Source organism: Tamandua tetradactyla, chromosome 1 (genome assembly GCF_023851605.1).
Source record: "Tamandua tetradactyla isolate mTamTet1 chromosome 1, mTamTet1.pri, whole genome shotgun sequence".
NCBI classification, from domain to species: domain Eukaryota; kingdom Metazoa; phylum Chordata; class Mammalia; order Pilosa; family Myrmecophagidae; genus Tamandua; species Tamandua tetradactyla.
In genome coordinates this window covers 176,561,261-176,578,114 of record NC_135327.1, presented here as the reverse complement: position 1 = coordinate 176,578,114, position 16,854 = coordinate 176,561,261, and the positions used below count along the sequence as shown (strand labels likewise).

The window sequence follows — 16,854 nt, the reverse complement described above, 5'->3', positions numbered from 1 at the left end:
AGTCATCCCCAGAGAACCTCTTTTGTTGCTCAGATGTGGCCTCTCTCTCTAAGCCGACATGGCAAGTGAACTCATTGTCCTCTACATGGAACATGACTCCCAGGGGTGTAAACCTCCCTGGCAATGTGGGACAGAAATCCCAGGATGAGACAGGACTCTGATATCAAGGGATTGAGAAAACCTTCTTGACCAAAAAGGGGAAGAGAGAAATGAGACAAAATAAAGTGTCAGTGGTGGAGAAATTTCAAACAGAGTCAAGAGGTTATCCTGGAAGTTATCCTTACACATTATATAGATATCCCCCTGTTAGTTTATGGTGTATTGGAGTGGCTAGGGGGAAGTACCTGAACTGTAGAGCTGTGTTCCAATACCTTGTTTCTTGAAGATGATTGTATAATAATATCGCTTTCACAATGTGACTATGTGATTGTGAAAACCTTGTGTCTGATGCTCCTTTTAACTAGGATATGGACAGATGAGTTAAAAATATGGATAAAAGTAAACAAATAATGGGGGAACAAAGGTTAAAATAAATTGGGTAGTAGAAATACTAGTGGTCAATGAGAGGGAGGGGTAAGGGATATTGTATGTATGAATTTTTTCTTTTTTCTTTTTTATTTCTTTTTCTGGAGTGATGCAAATGTTCAAAAAACAATTCATGGCAATGAATACACAACTATGTGATGATTTTGTGAGCCATTGATTGTATAATATGTATGGAATATTTGTATGTTAAGAATGTCTGTGTGTTTCTATGTTGTTTTAGTAACAAAAATATTTTTTAAAAAAGAGGTGACCCCCGCTTCCCAGTTTGGGGAATCTACTAAAGTCCAGGGATAAGGGCCATGATTTTAGCTAACTAGCAGAAAGTAAGCTATTTCATTCAACAGAATTCCTCAACTCACCTCTTTTCAGAATATGGTCTAGTACGAGTTAGGAAATAATCTTCACAAATCTCAAAACCTTTCTGTAGTTCTTCTAAATCTGTAAAATAGTGTGGACCATTGTTGATGGGTGCTGGTACTGATACTGGACCCCTGAAATTGGAAAAAAAAATCCAAAGGATTTTGAAATGATACCAAAAATGCACACGTGTAATACCTATATTCTAACCAATACATCCCATACAAATGCAAATGCAAACAAAACCTATGTGGAATAATGTAATATATCCCTTATAAACATGCACTTCAGAGCTTGTGTTAGACACTGGCTTTATTACATTCTAATTTGTAGATTATGCAAGCTTGTATTATTGTGACTGTTTCTTATTCATTAAATTATTATTACAGGCAAATTATCTTCCTGGTGATTAGTACATAGTTTATTATTATATATCTATTGTTATGTAAAGCCCAATAATTTATTAACTGCCATAAAAATGGAAACAGATGTTTCCCAATTTTGCTTATAAGTTAATGCTTTGAAACATAGCCAAATAAAATATTTCTAAAAACTCTAACTTTATACTCTCAACTAAATTCTAAAGTAAAATATTCTTTCTTCATCCAATTGTATATTTATAAACTAACCTCTACCCCAGAATGTCTTGAAAGACTCATTCACCATGGTTATGAATAGGCTCTGTGCTATGTTCACCTGGGACTTGCTATAGAGAGTTGCCATGTATAAAGTAGTGCCTTTGCAAATAAAGGGGAGCAAATTCAAAGCAGCTGTCTCTGTGGAGATCATTTAGAGCTAATATCTAAAATTGTTTGGTTTCTCTGTCCATAATGTTTAGGCAAGCTTCTGTGTAGGTCAGTGGTCACCCAGGCCTGGCTTCAGCTCATCTGAGAGACACTGTCTATTTTCTGCCCCAGCCTCCCCACCTTCAGGGGAACTTTGTATTCTCCACACAGCCTTTCTTTTGAATCAGATTATCCAAACATAGCCTACAAATATGGAGAAAAGTAATCAGACTTTTGGTATACAGTAGCAGAGAGACAAAAACTTAATCTCATTTATATTGATTACAGGTTCCCAATAAATAGCTTTAAATTACAGACAGTTAAAAGCTGATATTGGAAAGGACATCTTGGGGCATGCAATGAGGTGAATGAACCTTGGGGACATTATGTGAGGCAAAATACAGCAGAAACAGAAGAAGAAATATTGTATGGTCTCTTTTAGAAAATACTTGTACAAAAACTGAAGCTTAGATTATAAGCTCTTATAACAGTCACATTTAGTCCAGGGCTGTAAATGTTATTTCTAGATTTTAAGATGCTGCTCTATATATGTTTAACCTGGTATTTCCCTGGAACTTTGGGTACCTCTGTGAAACTCAAGACTCAGAGTTGGAGTTCTACAGCTCAGAAAGTTAGCATTGCTACATACAACTCCTGTTATAGAAACCCAAAAAAAGAGATTAGGCTTCAATTAGAGATAAGAACAAAGCCTATTTGGTCAGGACTCGGTAAAAAAAAAAGGTCTGTCTGTATTTCAGAACTTCCCTACTGTATGAGACCAAAGGAAGAGAGGTTTATTTTGTCCAAAACCTAATTTTTCTGTAGCATATAGTCTAACTCAACCTGTATGGATAGCTCATTTAAACAACCCAAACACATGGAGCCCAGAATGGGAATGAGGCCTTGTCATTCTGTATAATGTAATGTAATACCTGGATACACCCCACAATAAGTTGGGCAGACAATTAAAAAGTATTGGCAAAAAGTTCCCTTGGGGGAATCGTGAGAAAGGGGGAAAATTCAACTTCCCCAAGTGGAGAATTCTGGATATTCTCACAAGCAGTGAGGACAACCAAAGCAATAGGCTGAGCCCCCAATCTCGGGGTTTGTTCATGTGAAACTTAACCATGCAAAGGGCAGGCTAAGCCTACTTAAAATTAGGCCTAAGAGTCACCCCCAAGAGAACCGCTTCTGTTGCTCAGATGTGGCCTCACTCTCCAGCCAACACAACAGGCAAATCCAACGTGGGACATGACTACGTGGGACATGACTCCCAGGGTGTGGACCTTCCTGGCAATGTGGGACAGAAATCCTAGAATGAACTGAGACTCAGCATCAAGGGATGAGAAAACCTTCTTGACCAAAAAGGAGAAGAGTTAAATGAGACAAAATAAAGTGTCAATGGCTGAGAGATTCCAAACAGAGTCGAGAGGTTATCCTGGAGGTTATTCTTATGCATTAAATAGATATCACCTTGTTAGTCAAGATGTAATGGAGAGGCTGGAGGGAACTGCCTGAAAATGTAGAGCTGTGTTCCAGTAGCCATGTTTCTTGAAGATGATTGTATAATGATATAGCTTTCATTATACACAATGTGACTGTGTGATTGTGAAAACCTTGTGTCTGATGCTCCTTTTATCTACATTATCAACAGACGAGTAAAACATATGAGATAAAAATAAATAATAGGGGGAACAAATGTTAAAATAAATTTAGATTGAAATGCTAGTGATCAATGAAAGGCCGGGGTAAGGGGTATGGTATGTATGATTTTTTTTCTGTTGTCTTTTTATTTCTTTTTCTGAATGAATGCAAATGTTCTAAGAAATGATCATGATGATGAATATGCAACTATATGATGATATTTTGAATTATTGATTATATATGTAGAATGAAATGACCATAAGTTAAGAATATTTGTGTTATTTTTTTAAAGAAGGATTTTTAAAATTTAAAGACAAAGTACTAGAATGTCAACAGTAGTTATCCTTCCCTTCTTGGATTGGATTTTTATTTTTTCTTCAGCCCTCATCTGGATTTTTAATTTTATTTTTACAGTTTTGTAATCAGAAAAGAATATCTATTTAATATATATATGTCTAAATATTTCCAGCTCAGAAATGACATTTTATATGCTCATTACTAGAAAGCATCTAGCATTAAAGGTTTCTGCCATTCTAAAAAAAAAAAAGGTTTCACAAGCTAAGATTACATTTCAGAAACCTACACTCTCCAGATCTTTCCTAGGCCAGATAAGTCCTGACACCCAGAGGTGCCAGCTTCTCCAGAAACATTAACTAGTCCCATCCTCCATCCCACATTGTCAACACTCCTTTCCAACATGAAAAAGTTAGAATGGGTATAGCCCAAATACCTCCTAAAGACTGGGAGAAGGATTAAAGGAACAGATATGATAGGATATAACAAATAAGTATGACTGCTGAATCATTATATTGATATTTCTTTTAGTCTCCAGTGTCTTGGAGCAGCTTTGAAGAAAAACCTAAAATTGTAGAACTGCAACCCATACTTTGTAACTTTGAAATCTGTTCTATAACTACTTGTAACAATGTTCTTTAAATTCATTGGTTTTTTTTTTTTGTATATGTGTTATATTTCACAGTAAAAAATGTTTTAAAAAAAAAAGAACGGGGGCAGTGTGATGGTGGCACAGTGGCAGACTCGCCTGCTATGCTGGAGACTTGGTTTAATTCCTGGTGCCCACCCATGCAAAAAAAAAAAAAAAAAAGAAAGACCAGTTTGCGTCCCTGAATTACTTCTCTAAGGTTTACTAACAAGCTAAAAAATGCTATAGTTAAGTTCTTGCTGGTGCTCTTGATAACTGTCTGAAAGCAAGAACTTCTCCATTTTATCAATCAAATATTAAAAGGTCATACAAAAAGAAGAATTCAGAATACTCAGGACTATATCATTACTGATAAAATAAATTGCAAACATTTCATAACCACACTTTGATCTGGGTATTCATTTTACATAAAACTTAAACCTAAATTTTTCTCTCTGCATGTAATAACTTACAGTATAATAATAATTATAACCACTAACATCTACAAAGCCATTATTATGTGGTAGGCACTAAGTAAGACATTTTTTGCTGAGAACTAAGAATTCATTGATTAATAAAAATACAGTGGTCCCTGCCTTCATGGAATTTACAATCTAACATGGAAATGAGACATTTAACAAACGGTCCCACAAATAATTTCTATTGTTTCAAGGGCCATGAAGGATAGGTACAGGGTACTCAATAGCATATAATTAACCTTAAGTCATGAACAGCCATGGTGAAGGCTGATACTTATATTCAGACACCACCAGAACTATCACTCTCTGCAATCTTCACAGATTGCAAAAATCATCAATTTCTAGTATCAAAAAATAATAATATAATATATTATTATAATATATTATATAATATATTATATTATATATTATAATGTATAATAATACATTATATTAATATAATAATATAATGATTTATATATTAATAATTATATAAATATTATTAAAATTATATTATTATTATTATTATTATAAAGGCACAATAATAGCATATTGTGCCTTTTAAAAATACATAGAAATGAAAGGGAAATACAATCTCTAAAACTGGTTTTATTCCTGAATCACCGGGTCCACTATACAGAGTTTCTGTTTATGTTGATGATTCAGGACTCATTTGGTACATAGAACTACAAAATCAATCTAAAGATGCCTACGTATAAATAGATCTGATAAATCATTACCTGTGAAATAGGAATATCTGATCAGGGGATGTCTTTCCCACTAAGGCCTTCCGGGCTGTCTCATGCTGTTTCTGCAGGGAAACTTTTTCCTAGGCAAGAAATATAAACAGCAAATGATATTGATGTTCAAAATATGTCAGTTAGCTGAAACAGTTAAAATTATTTCCTTTTTACTAGAGATTTCCAAGTATATGGAAAGAAAAAGGACAAAAAGACAGGCACGAAAAACAATTATTATTTGTTCAGTGGAAAGAAAAGGACAAATTTTGTATTTAATGCCAAAATATTTTCATTGATACTGCAGTTTCATGTATAAAATTAATCTGACATCTAAACAATAATGTGGTAATTTTTATTAATATATCATTTTTGCATTTACATTTTTAATCTTTCTAATGAGATTATAAACTTCTCAAAGAGATAGATTATTATTGTATGTGTTTGTAGTCCTCCCAAAAACTAGCACACATAATAAATAACTAATTGAATGAACATATTTGACAATGTTTAAGTATGATCCTGAAATACAAAAAAGTGGAAGGTCTTCCTCCCATATTTCATCATCATCATTAATACATACTTAATAAACATTTGATAGGGATACAAAGATATGAAAGAAAAAGTCTTTACATTTAAGAAATGTATAATATGATGGTAAAAGACAATAAAATGATAGATAGCAGCAAGCTAGCACATGCTGCTTTATAAATAGTATAACATGTGTTTATACATAAATCATTTGATGAAGTATGACTCATTTAATAACTGCCCAAGAATAGGATTTTCTCATCTTAAGCCACCCTAATATATAAAATTCTTAATTTATGGGAAAGATTAACAGTGCTTATTTGTTTTACATAAAATAATCCATCATTTATAAAGGGATTTATAATAAAATATATTTAAGCAATAATTTTCCTTACTGCATTAAATATACATTAATTTTTGTTTGCAGTAATTTAATCTGAGAGAAGCCTGGTAGTTTGGATTTTTATGGCATTACCAGGCTCCATTATAAATTGACATTGACTTAAAGTCACATAAGAAATACCAACAGACATGCATGCCAAGGAAAGGATTCATGGTATAGCAAAGACAGTGAGCTTGTAACTCCAGGTTAATCACCTGCTTTCATTTCTAGAAATTAACACAGTTTCAAGTGTTTGCATGTCTTCAGGGGGGATTTTTTAAAGAATTAAAGCTGTGATTATAAAAACAGTCTTTTATTACAAAAACTTTTCAAGAGGAGTGGCTCTGAAAGTAAGCTGCCATATATTTTAATACTACTTGAAGGAACCACGTTTTTTCCTAAAAGCTCAAGAAAACTAATGTCACATAAAAATGAGCAAAAGAAAGCATCTAAGTCAATTAAAAATAAAAGTTCTTAAAATATAAAAAACAAAGCTATAATAAAAAAATAAGGAGCAGAATAACATCTTTACAGGCAATGAAAGTTTGCTTATAAAATAGATAAGATCTAAAACTTATTTCAAAATAAACTGAATACCTTAAGAAATGGCACAAAACATAAATGGACAGCATAAATTACAATTTAAAAACTCATAAATGAGAATAGAAATAAAAGAAAAAAATCACTTCAGAAATGAAAACTGAACTAGAAGGAATACAAGAAAGAATACAAAGACTATTGCCTTAAGGAAAGTGGAAAGTGAATGGAGGAAAAAATTTAAACTCAAAAAATAAAGAAGTAAAGAAGAGTCCAAAGAAAACACAAATATTTGAAGATAGACAAAGAAGATTCAACAATAAATACTAAGAGCCCTTGAGGATAACCAAAACAAGGAAACCATGTAAATGATAAAAACTACATTCAAGTATAAAGGGCATCCATTGATATCAACATGCAAGAACTTGGAAATACTGTTCCATTGAGCCCTTTCTGAGGAATCTAGTAGAAGAACAAGCTTAGACAACAAAACAATCAGAGACACTGACCTTAGAGAGACATGGACTTATAGGCATAATTGAGAACTAAGATAAAATGAGAGTCAAAAGGGAGAAAGTATAGTATGTAATAACTATATGCTCTGACAGTGTAGATTTAATACAACCATAAAAAATACGGGAAAGAACATTTGTTAAAAAAAAAAAAGAGGCTTTTTTTCAACTGTTTCCAATGTTCATAATGGGTGCAGGGTATCATTATTGCAATCCCCAGAATGTTATTGAATCTAGGCATTGAGCAACAACAGACACTAATGTCACAAAAATGAGAACGTTATGTGCCTTTTAATAAAAGAATATACCACAACCTACAGTCTTGCTGAAGGGCCTGACCTTTACAGTTTATATTTACAGTTCTCCAAGAAGCATTTAGGGATATTCAAATTAATGTTCTTTGGGAGTCATGAAAAAATAAATACCACTTAAGATTTGAACAGGGAACAAATAAAACAAAAAGGACTGTATAAGCAAGAAATGAGAAAATTGAATATTTAACATAATTCTTTACATTCATGTTCAATTATTGTTATGTTCATAGAAAGTATTTTATATTGATATACTATTGGAATAACATAAAATACAAGTGAGGTTAGCAGATTTTTTTCAGACTTAAAGAGCAAACAATGATATTCTTGGGCATTTTCTGGCCAAGAAAGATAAGCCAACTGAGTCTTACAGTAAATCCTCAGTGACCTTAGAGATGATGAATAAAAAACAAATGTCATGGTTCAGTGGCAGAATGCTCGCCTTCCACGCAGGAGACCCAGGTTCAGTTTCCAGAACATGCACCCTGTCCCCCAAACCCACCAAAAGAAAAAAAAGTCAATGTATTAGAAGTCAAAATATTGGGATTTCCCCACTCCATTTGCCTATTTTCTACTCAAAGAAAGAAGGTAATAGTAGAAGGACTAGAGATAAAGAGATACACTGTCCTCACCCCACCAATGAAAGGATACCAGAGGGTCTTGCTACTAGATTGTAAATACCATAGAAGCAGGGACCAGGTCTGCCTTGTTTTAGTGCCTAGAACAGGATCTGATCAATGAATAACTGCTCTATACTGAAAAAGCAAATAAAGATCCTAGATTGATGGTAGAAATTCAACAAAGACAGGATGGATAGATTAATAAATTAGGGAATGGGAAGAAGGAAGGAAACAAAGGAGGAAGTCCTTTTGCATATCAGAATGCAAAAGGATGGATGGCTGTAAGAGCAAAGAGCATGCAAGGCTTACTAAATTAGCAAAGGTACAATAAGTTTGCCAACCAAGAAGCTATCATACAAACCAGGAATACTACTCCTTTCATACATGGCCACACTTCCCCTAGCTCATCATTTCACTTTTCTCAGGTTTATGTCCAGTGGGATGGTTAGCTGGGTCTGATAAACCATACAATTCTGGTATATTCCTGTGTTCTAGACTCTTCACTTTCTTCAAATCTTCAGATAGATCATCTAGTTGGACCTTTGTCCAGTTTTTGTTTTAGAGTCATCGTTGGACACCACCTTATGTATTGCCCCTGATTTCTCAAGCTGAAGCCCTCAGAAAATCCGGTCCATTTCCAGAGTGGTTAAGCAACTCACTGAGGCTTGTTTAGCTAATGAGCAAAACAAATGACTCATGCCACTATACTAGGTTAGCTCCTAAATTTCACAAAAAATTGCCAGCATTCCTCAAGTCCTTCAAGTCCCTTTACAATCATCACCACTTTACCCCCACTCCAGAGAGAAGCAATCTCTTGGCTTTAATGGTAATCACTTGTTCTTTTGAGTTTGATAAACTTAACTTGCATTCTCAAATATTATTATTGACATTGCCTATTTTTTTTCATCATATATCAATTAGATCATAGTATATGCATGTCTTTAAATCGGAATTTTTTGATTCAACATTATGTTTATGAAATACATCCATAGAGTGAAGTTTGTTCATTTTCATATGCTTTTGACACACAAACACAGAAGAGGAAAGCAGTTAACTGGGTTTTGCAAGATCACCCAGTAGGTGGCAAGACTCTCACATGAACTCAAATTTAGTGTATTTTCCTTTTGGGCCAAGGAGTCAATAGTTAAACAGAAACATAAACAGGAATAGATCAAAAATATAAAAAAAGATACAAATGCACACACATAAACATATAGTTATCCAACTAGTTCTGATAGATGGTGTATGTGATTACCAAGGAATACCAACTACCATAAGCCACAGAGAACATCAGCCTCATTATTTTGTAATCACACCTAAACAAACACTTAGCTGCTAACTATGCACATGGGAAGTGTGGAATACGAGATCAGAGTGATTGAACTGAAAAGGACTCATGCACATGGTAAGTTTTGAAGTGGGTTTGGGCAGAAGAGAAAGAATACAGTCTTAAATGTGAAAGGCACTTCAGAAAAATAGAACAAAATGGCCTTGGAGATGGGAACTTCTACTTTATCCATTTCTGTAAATAGATTTTTTGATAGTTTCCAAAGTAAAATATGGACATATTAAATCTACAGTTAAGACACTGTCTTAGGTTCATGGTTGCTATAACAAATACCACACAATGGATTGGTTTAAGCAACAGGAATTTATCAGCCCATGGTTTTGAGGCTAGCAGTCAAAAAACTGAGGTATTATCAAGGTGATTCTTTCTCCCTGAAGAGTGCGGCATTCTGAGGCTGGCTGCTGTAGTCCTTGGATCCTTGATTTTTCTGTCAAATGGCAGTGCACATGGCAGTGTCTTCTGCTTCCTCCTTCAGGTTCCACTGACTTCCAGCTACTGACTCCTTCCTTTGGTTTCTTTCTGAGGCTTTCTCTATAAGGCCTTCAGTAATAGGATTAAGACCCATCCTGATCTAGCTGGTCACATCTTAATTAAAAATAAATTCTCAAAATGTCCTATTTGTAATGGGTTCCCACCCACAGGAAGGGATTAATATTAAGAACATGTTTTTCTGAGGTATGCAATTTAACCTACCTCAAAAATTTCTACCTTTTTTTGTTTAGGTAGGGGGATGATTTAGGGAGGGAACCATTTAAGATACAGGTTTTTCTGTGTAAAAAATAAACTGAGAGATACAAGTGCTGGAGAAGATGTGGAGAGGGAGAGAAAGCTATTCACTGATAGGAGGGAAATAGAACCGTACAGTCCCTCTGGAGGGCAGTGTGGTGGTTCTGTAGGAAGCTAGGTATAAGGCTACCATATCATCCTGCAACCCCATTATTTGGCATATATTCGGAAGAACTGAAAGCAGACATTTGCACACTGGTTTTACAGTGGCATTATTCATGATTTGCAATGGCTGAAGGTGGCCTAAGGGTACATCAATGGATGACTGGAAGGGCAAACTGTAACGTACAAATACAACAGAATATTGAATGGCTATACGAAGGAATGAAGTTGTGGGAAATGCAACTAGGTAAATGAAACTTGATGACATTATGATGAGTGAAACAAGCCAGAAATTAAAGGACAAATATTGTAAGGCCTCACTAATATAAACTAACTATAATGAACAAAAACTGAGAATTGAATTCAAGAGTATAAATTATATGGCTTATTGTAAGGTTCTTAGATTGTAAGTTTTTACAGCAGTCACATCTATTCCTGAGTTTTAACTGTTTTTTCTAAATTTGGAGATACTGAGCTCTTTGTGTATAACCTGGTAGTTCCTTGGAAATTTGGGCATCTGTGTGACCACTGAGACTCAGAGTTAGAGCTCTGCAGCTCTGAAAGTCAGCATTACTCTACACAGCAACTGAAAAAGAGATCAGACTTCAATTAGAGATATGGATGAAACAGACTTGGTTAGGACAAAGGTCAATCAGAATACAGGGTAGATGATATTGACTATAGTTTAAAACTTCAACTTCAGTGTGAGACCAAAGGAAGAGATGTTCAATTGGTACAACATTTATGTTTTCTGTAGCACACTATCTAGTTTAACCTGTATGGTCAGTTTATTTAAACAACATAATTACATAGAACCCAGAATAGGGAATGAGAACTTGTTATTCTGTACAGGTTAATATAATATCTCAATATATCCTAGAGTATTTTGAGGAGAAAATAAAAAAGTGTTTACAAAGGTCCCTTGAGGGACTGGGGAAAAATGTAGAAACATTAAACTACCCCATCTTCATATTCTTACAAGCATTAGGGACTCCCAATTTAATAAGTCAAGCCCTTGATCTTGGGGTCTGCCATTATGAAACTTATTCCTGCAAAGGAGAAGCTATTTCCACCTATAAGTATGCCTACGTATCACTCCCCAGAGAACTTCTTTCATTGCTCAGATGTGGCCTCTCTCTCTCAGCCAACTCTACAAATAAACTCACTAACCTCCCCAGTACGTGGGACATGACTCCAAGGGGTATAAGTCTCCCTGTCAATATAAGACATGACTCCTTACATTGGCGCTGGCATCATGCAATTGAGAATAATTTCTTGACCAAAAAGGGGGAAAGAAATGAAATAAAACAAAGTTTCAGTGACTGAGAGATTTCAAATAAGTCAAAAGGTCATTCTGGAGGTTATCCTTATGCATTATATAGATATTCTTTTTAAGTTTCTAGTATATTAGAAAAGCTAGAAGGAAATACCTGAAACTGTTGAACTATAATCCAGTAGAATGAATTCTTCATGGCTGTATAACTATATAGCTTTCATCATGTGACCATGTCATTGTGAAAATCTTGTGACTAACACTCCTTTATCAATTATAGGGGCAGTTGAGTAATAAAATAAAGAGACATAAATAAGTATTAGGGGAGACAAGGGGATGGGATGTTTTGGGTGTTCTTTTTTTCTTGGAGTAATGAAAATGTTCTAAAATTGATTGTGGTGATGAAAGCACAACTAATGATGAGATTGTGAGCCACTGATTGTATACTTTGGATGGATTATTTGGTGTGTGAATATATTTCAATAAAATTGCATTAAAAAGATACAGTTTTTCAGGAAGTTGCAATTACTTTCTCTAATTCACTAAAAAGTTCTCAAAATACATGAAAATTTATGTTGGTTAAGAAAAATAAGGAAAATGACATCCTCTTAGGGTTGCAGTAAGAGATACATGAGAATACACATGAAAGCCATTTTAAAACTATAAATGCTCTATGAAGGCTATTTATGTTCTCTGACATATAAGACTTCTTATGTTAAGTTGTTAAGACTTTTGTTGTGTTGGTCTTAAAAAGGTGTGTTGCTCATTTTGTAGCATTATAATAGCTATGCAGAAGGTTAATAGCCTATGAAATCTCCAAAATTTTGATAAATACTTGAAATTCAAAATAGTTTTGAATTCAAAGACTTGACTAGAAAAATAAGGCACTAAAAATGATCTTAGGTGACTTCAACCCATGCATGTAACAGCAGCAATTTAGTATTACATTTGCAAGAATTTCTGAAAAATGAACCTGGTTCTTGGTGTATTTGATTTGCTACTTTATGAAACTATCCTGTTAAATTATATCTCCATTTAAACTAATTGCAATGAAAAACAAAGGTGTTAAAACCTTAGAATTGCAAGGGGATCAAGCATTACTGCCATTGTGGACCAGTAACTTCCAACTCTCTGACATGGGACACAAAGCATTTTCAAGGACTCTGGAGACCCTGGATTATGGGGACTGAACAATTTCTCAAGGAGGTGAATGTAGGTACAGAGTGATACTTGGGGGTCTTAGTTTGCCAGGGCTGCAGTGACAAATAGCACAGACTGGTTGGCTTAAACAACTGGAATTTATTGTCTCATAATTTTAAAGGTAGAACTACCAGTCAAGGGCTTAAGAAACTTGTATAAGGAGCCAAAATGGTGGCTTACAAGGTGTGGGATTTAGTTCATCCTCCAGAGCAGCTAGTAAATAGCCAGGAACAGTAGAGAACAACTGTTAGGGCCATGTCAGTGACCGGACACACAGCATACCCTAGTCTGGACCAGCTGGACTGGCTGCGAGCCCCCCAGAAGCATGAGTTCCCCAAGCCATGGCAGCTGCGCCCCTCCTGGACAGGCTGCTGCTCAGAGGGGAAAGGAAAGGGACTTTACTAGCAGCAGAAGCTGAACACAACAAAACTCCAATTGTGAAATTAATTAACAAATTCTGACTACTAAAAATAGGCCCCCAGCTCAGCTGAACCTCAAGTAAAGTCAGAGATCACTGGTTTTTGCCCTGGCACAGAGGGGGCAGGGCTGACTGAAAAAGAAAAAAAAAAAACAGAGGTTTTTTTGGATCTGAAAAGGTCTGGGCTCTGCAGGAAAGAAGGGGGCATATAGGAACTGGAGATACACAGGGCAACTTACCAACTTAAGCTCTTCATTGGCAAACCTGAGGAATGGGGTCCTGCTCCAAAAAGGATTTTTCTTTTTCGCTTCTGTGGCTGTGTTTCTACAGATTGATTACTCATTGGCTACAGCTGCAAGGCTTCTCAGGCTCCACTGCCCCAGGCATAGGCAGAAACAAGCTTGTTTGGGAGCTTGTCTGGAGCCTGTGCCTTCTCCATGGGAGGGGGGGTGGGGTCCAACCCAGGTGGATTCCTTTCCTCAAGGAATTCAGACCCCAGGGTTGGGAAATTTGAAGCAATTAAAGCCAGCCTACAACCTCTCCTCTGTCTCCATCATGCCCCCAGCAGGGAGAGTCTGCCAAAGTTAAAGGTACCACATCACTTTATGCTGGCAGGACCCACAGACAGACAAGCATCACATCCTTGGCAGAATAGGAAAAACAGAGTTCAGAGACTTCACAGGAAAGTCTTTCAAACCTGCTGGGTCTCACCCTCAGAGAAAACTGACGCAGGTGACTGTTTCCTCCTGACAGGAGGCGAGTTTGGTCTGGGAAAATCTAACTGTGGTCTATAATACCTAAATAGACCCTCCTAAGGATGGGGGTGGTGGGGAAGCACCATAGAGGCAGGGCAAGAAACAAGAAAACAAGAACTGAAATATTCTGCTCTATTAAACAAAACCTAAGCTAGTGGTCCAGAAAAAGCTGAACTGAAAGTCAAAGAACAGATTGACAACAAAGCCATCCAGTAAGAAAATCCTAGGTAAAAAAAAGTGAAAACAATCTCCAGAATAAACTAATTAAGGTAATTAAATGCCTAGATGCCAGCAAAAAATAACAAATCACACTAGGAAAATTGAAGTAATGGCCCAGTCAAAGGAAAAAATCAACAATTCAAATGAGATACAGGAGTAGAAACGATTAATTCAGAATGTTCAAACAGACATGGAAAACCTCATCAAAAATCAAATCAATGAATTGAGGGAGGATATAAAGAAGGCAAGGAATTAACAAAAAGAAGAAATCGAAAGTCTGAAAAAACAAATCACAGAACTTATGGGAATGAAAGGCACAGTAGAAGAGATTTAAAAAAATGGAAACCTACAATGTCAGATTTCAAGAGACAGAAGATAGGATTAGTGAACTGGAGGACAATATCTGAACTACAACAAGGAAAAGAAAATATAGGGAAAAGAATGGAAAAATATGAGCAGGGACTCAGGCAACTGAATGACAACATGAAGCACACAAATATATGTGTTGTGGGTGTCTCAGAAGGAGAAAGAAGGGAAAAGGAGGAGAAAAACTAAGGGAGGAAATGATCACTGAACATTTCCCAACTCTTATGAAAGACATAAAATTACAGATCCAAGAAGTGCAGCATACTCCACTTAAACCAAACCTAAGCTAGTGGTCCAGAAAAAGCTGAACTGAAAGTCAAAGAACAGATTGACAATGTACTCCAAGACACTTACTAATCAAAATGTCACGTGTCAAAGAGAAAGAGAGAATCTTGAAAGCAGCAAGAGAAAATCAATCCATCACATACAAGGGAAGCCCAATAAGACTATGTGTAGATTTCTCAGCAGAAACCATGGAGGTGAGAAGACAGTGGGATGATAATTTAAATTAAGAAAAGAGAAAAACTGCCAACCAAGAATTCTATATCCAACAAAACTGTCCTTAAAAAATGAGGGGGGACCACGGTGGCTCAGCAGGTAGGAGTGCTTGCCTGCCATGCCCAAGGACCCGGGTTCGATTCCCGGTGCCTGCCCATGTGAAAAAAAATGAGGGGGAAATGAAAACATTTTCAGACAGAAATTCACTAGAGAATTCATGACCAAGAGACCAGCTCTGCAAGAAATACTAAAGGGAGCACTAGAGACTGATGAGAAAAGAAAGGAGAGAGAGGTGTGGAGAAGAGTATAGAAATGAAGACTATCAGTAAAGGTAAAAAGAAGAAAAATTAGATTTGACACATAAAATCCAAAAGGCAAAATAGCAGAAGAAAGTACTGCCCATACAGTAATAACACTAAATGTTAATGGATTAAACTCTCCAATCAAAAGACATAGACTAGCAGAATGGATTAAAAAACAGGACCCATCCATATGCTGTCTACAGGAAATGCATCTCAGACCCAAGGATAAACATAGGTTGAAAGTGAAAGGTTGGGAAAATTATCCATGCAAATAACAATCAGAAAAGGGCAGGAGTAGCTATACTAATATCCAACAAATTAGAATTCAAATGTAAAACGGTTTAAAGAGACAAAGAAGGACATTATGTATTAATAAAAGGAACAATTCAACAAGAAGATATAACAATCTTTATTTATATATATAAACAATATTTCTGCATTGAGCCAGAATGCTCCAAAATACACTTAAAATAGAAATAGACACATCTACCATCAATGGACAGAACATCTAGACAGAGGATCAATAAAGAAACCGAAAAGGTGAATAATACAATAAATGAGCAAGACTTAACAGATATATGTAGAACATTACACCCCACAACAGCAGGATACACCTTTATCTCAAGTGCTCATGGATCATTCTCAAGGATAGACCATATGCTGGGTAACAGAACAAGCCTCAATAAATTTACAAAAATTGAAATCATACAAAACACTTTCTGAGATCAGAAAGGAATGAAGTTGGAAATCAACAATAGGCAGAGTGCCAGAAAATTCACAAATATACAGAGGCTCAACAACACACTCTTAAACAAACAGTGAGTCAAGGAATAAATTACAAGAGAAATCAGTAAATATCTCAAAGCAAATGAAAATGAAAACACAATATATTAAAATTTATGGGATGCAGCAAAGGCAGTGCCAAGAAGGAAATTTATTGCCCTAAATGCCTATATCCACAAAGAAGAAAGAGCAAAAATCAAGTAATTAACTGTCTACTTGGAAGAACCAGAGAAAGAACAGCAAACTAACCCCAAAGCAAGCAAAAGGAAAGAAATAATGAAGATTAGAGCAGAAATAAATGAAATTGAGAACATGAAAACAATTGAGAAAATCAACAAAACCAGAAGTTGGTTCTATGAGAAAATCAATAAGATTGATGAACCCTTAACAAGATTGACAAAAAGAAGAAGAGAAAGAATTCAAATAAATAAAATCAGAAATAGAAGAGGAGACATAACAATT

At 35.5% G+C, this 16,854-nt stretch overlaps 1 protein-coding gene across 1 annotated transcript in view; it reads right to left on the bottom strand.

Annotated features, from left to right (window-relative positions):
- LRGUK (leucine rich repeats and guanylate kinase domain containing) overlaps positions 1-16,854 on the bottom strand; it is a 184,240-nt gene that overhangs the window by 27,329 nt on the left and 140,057 nt on the right. The window contains exons 17-18 of the mRNA XM_077137085.1: positions 5,453-5,541; positions 906-1,037 (exon numbers count right to left, since the gene is read on the bottom strand). Of these exons, the coding sequence (XP_076993200.1) occupies positions 906-1,037; positions 5,453-5,541 (221 nt within the window). The remainder of the gene's footprint in view (positions 1-905; positions 1,038-5,452; positions 5,542-16,854) is intronic.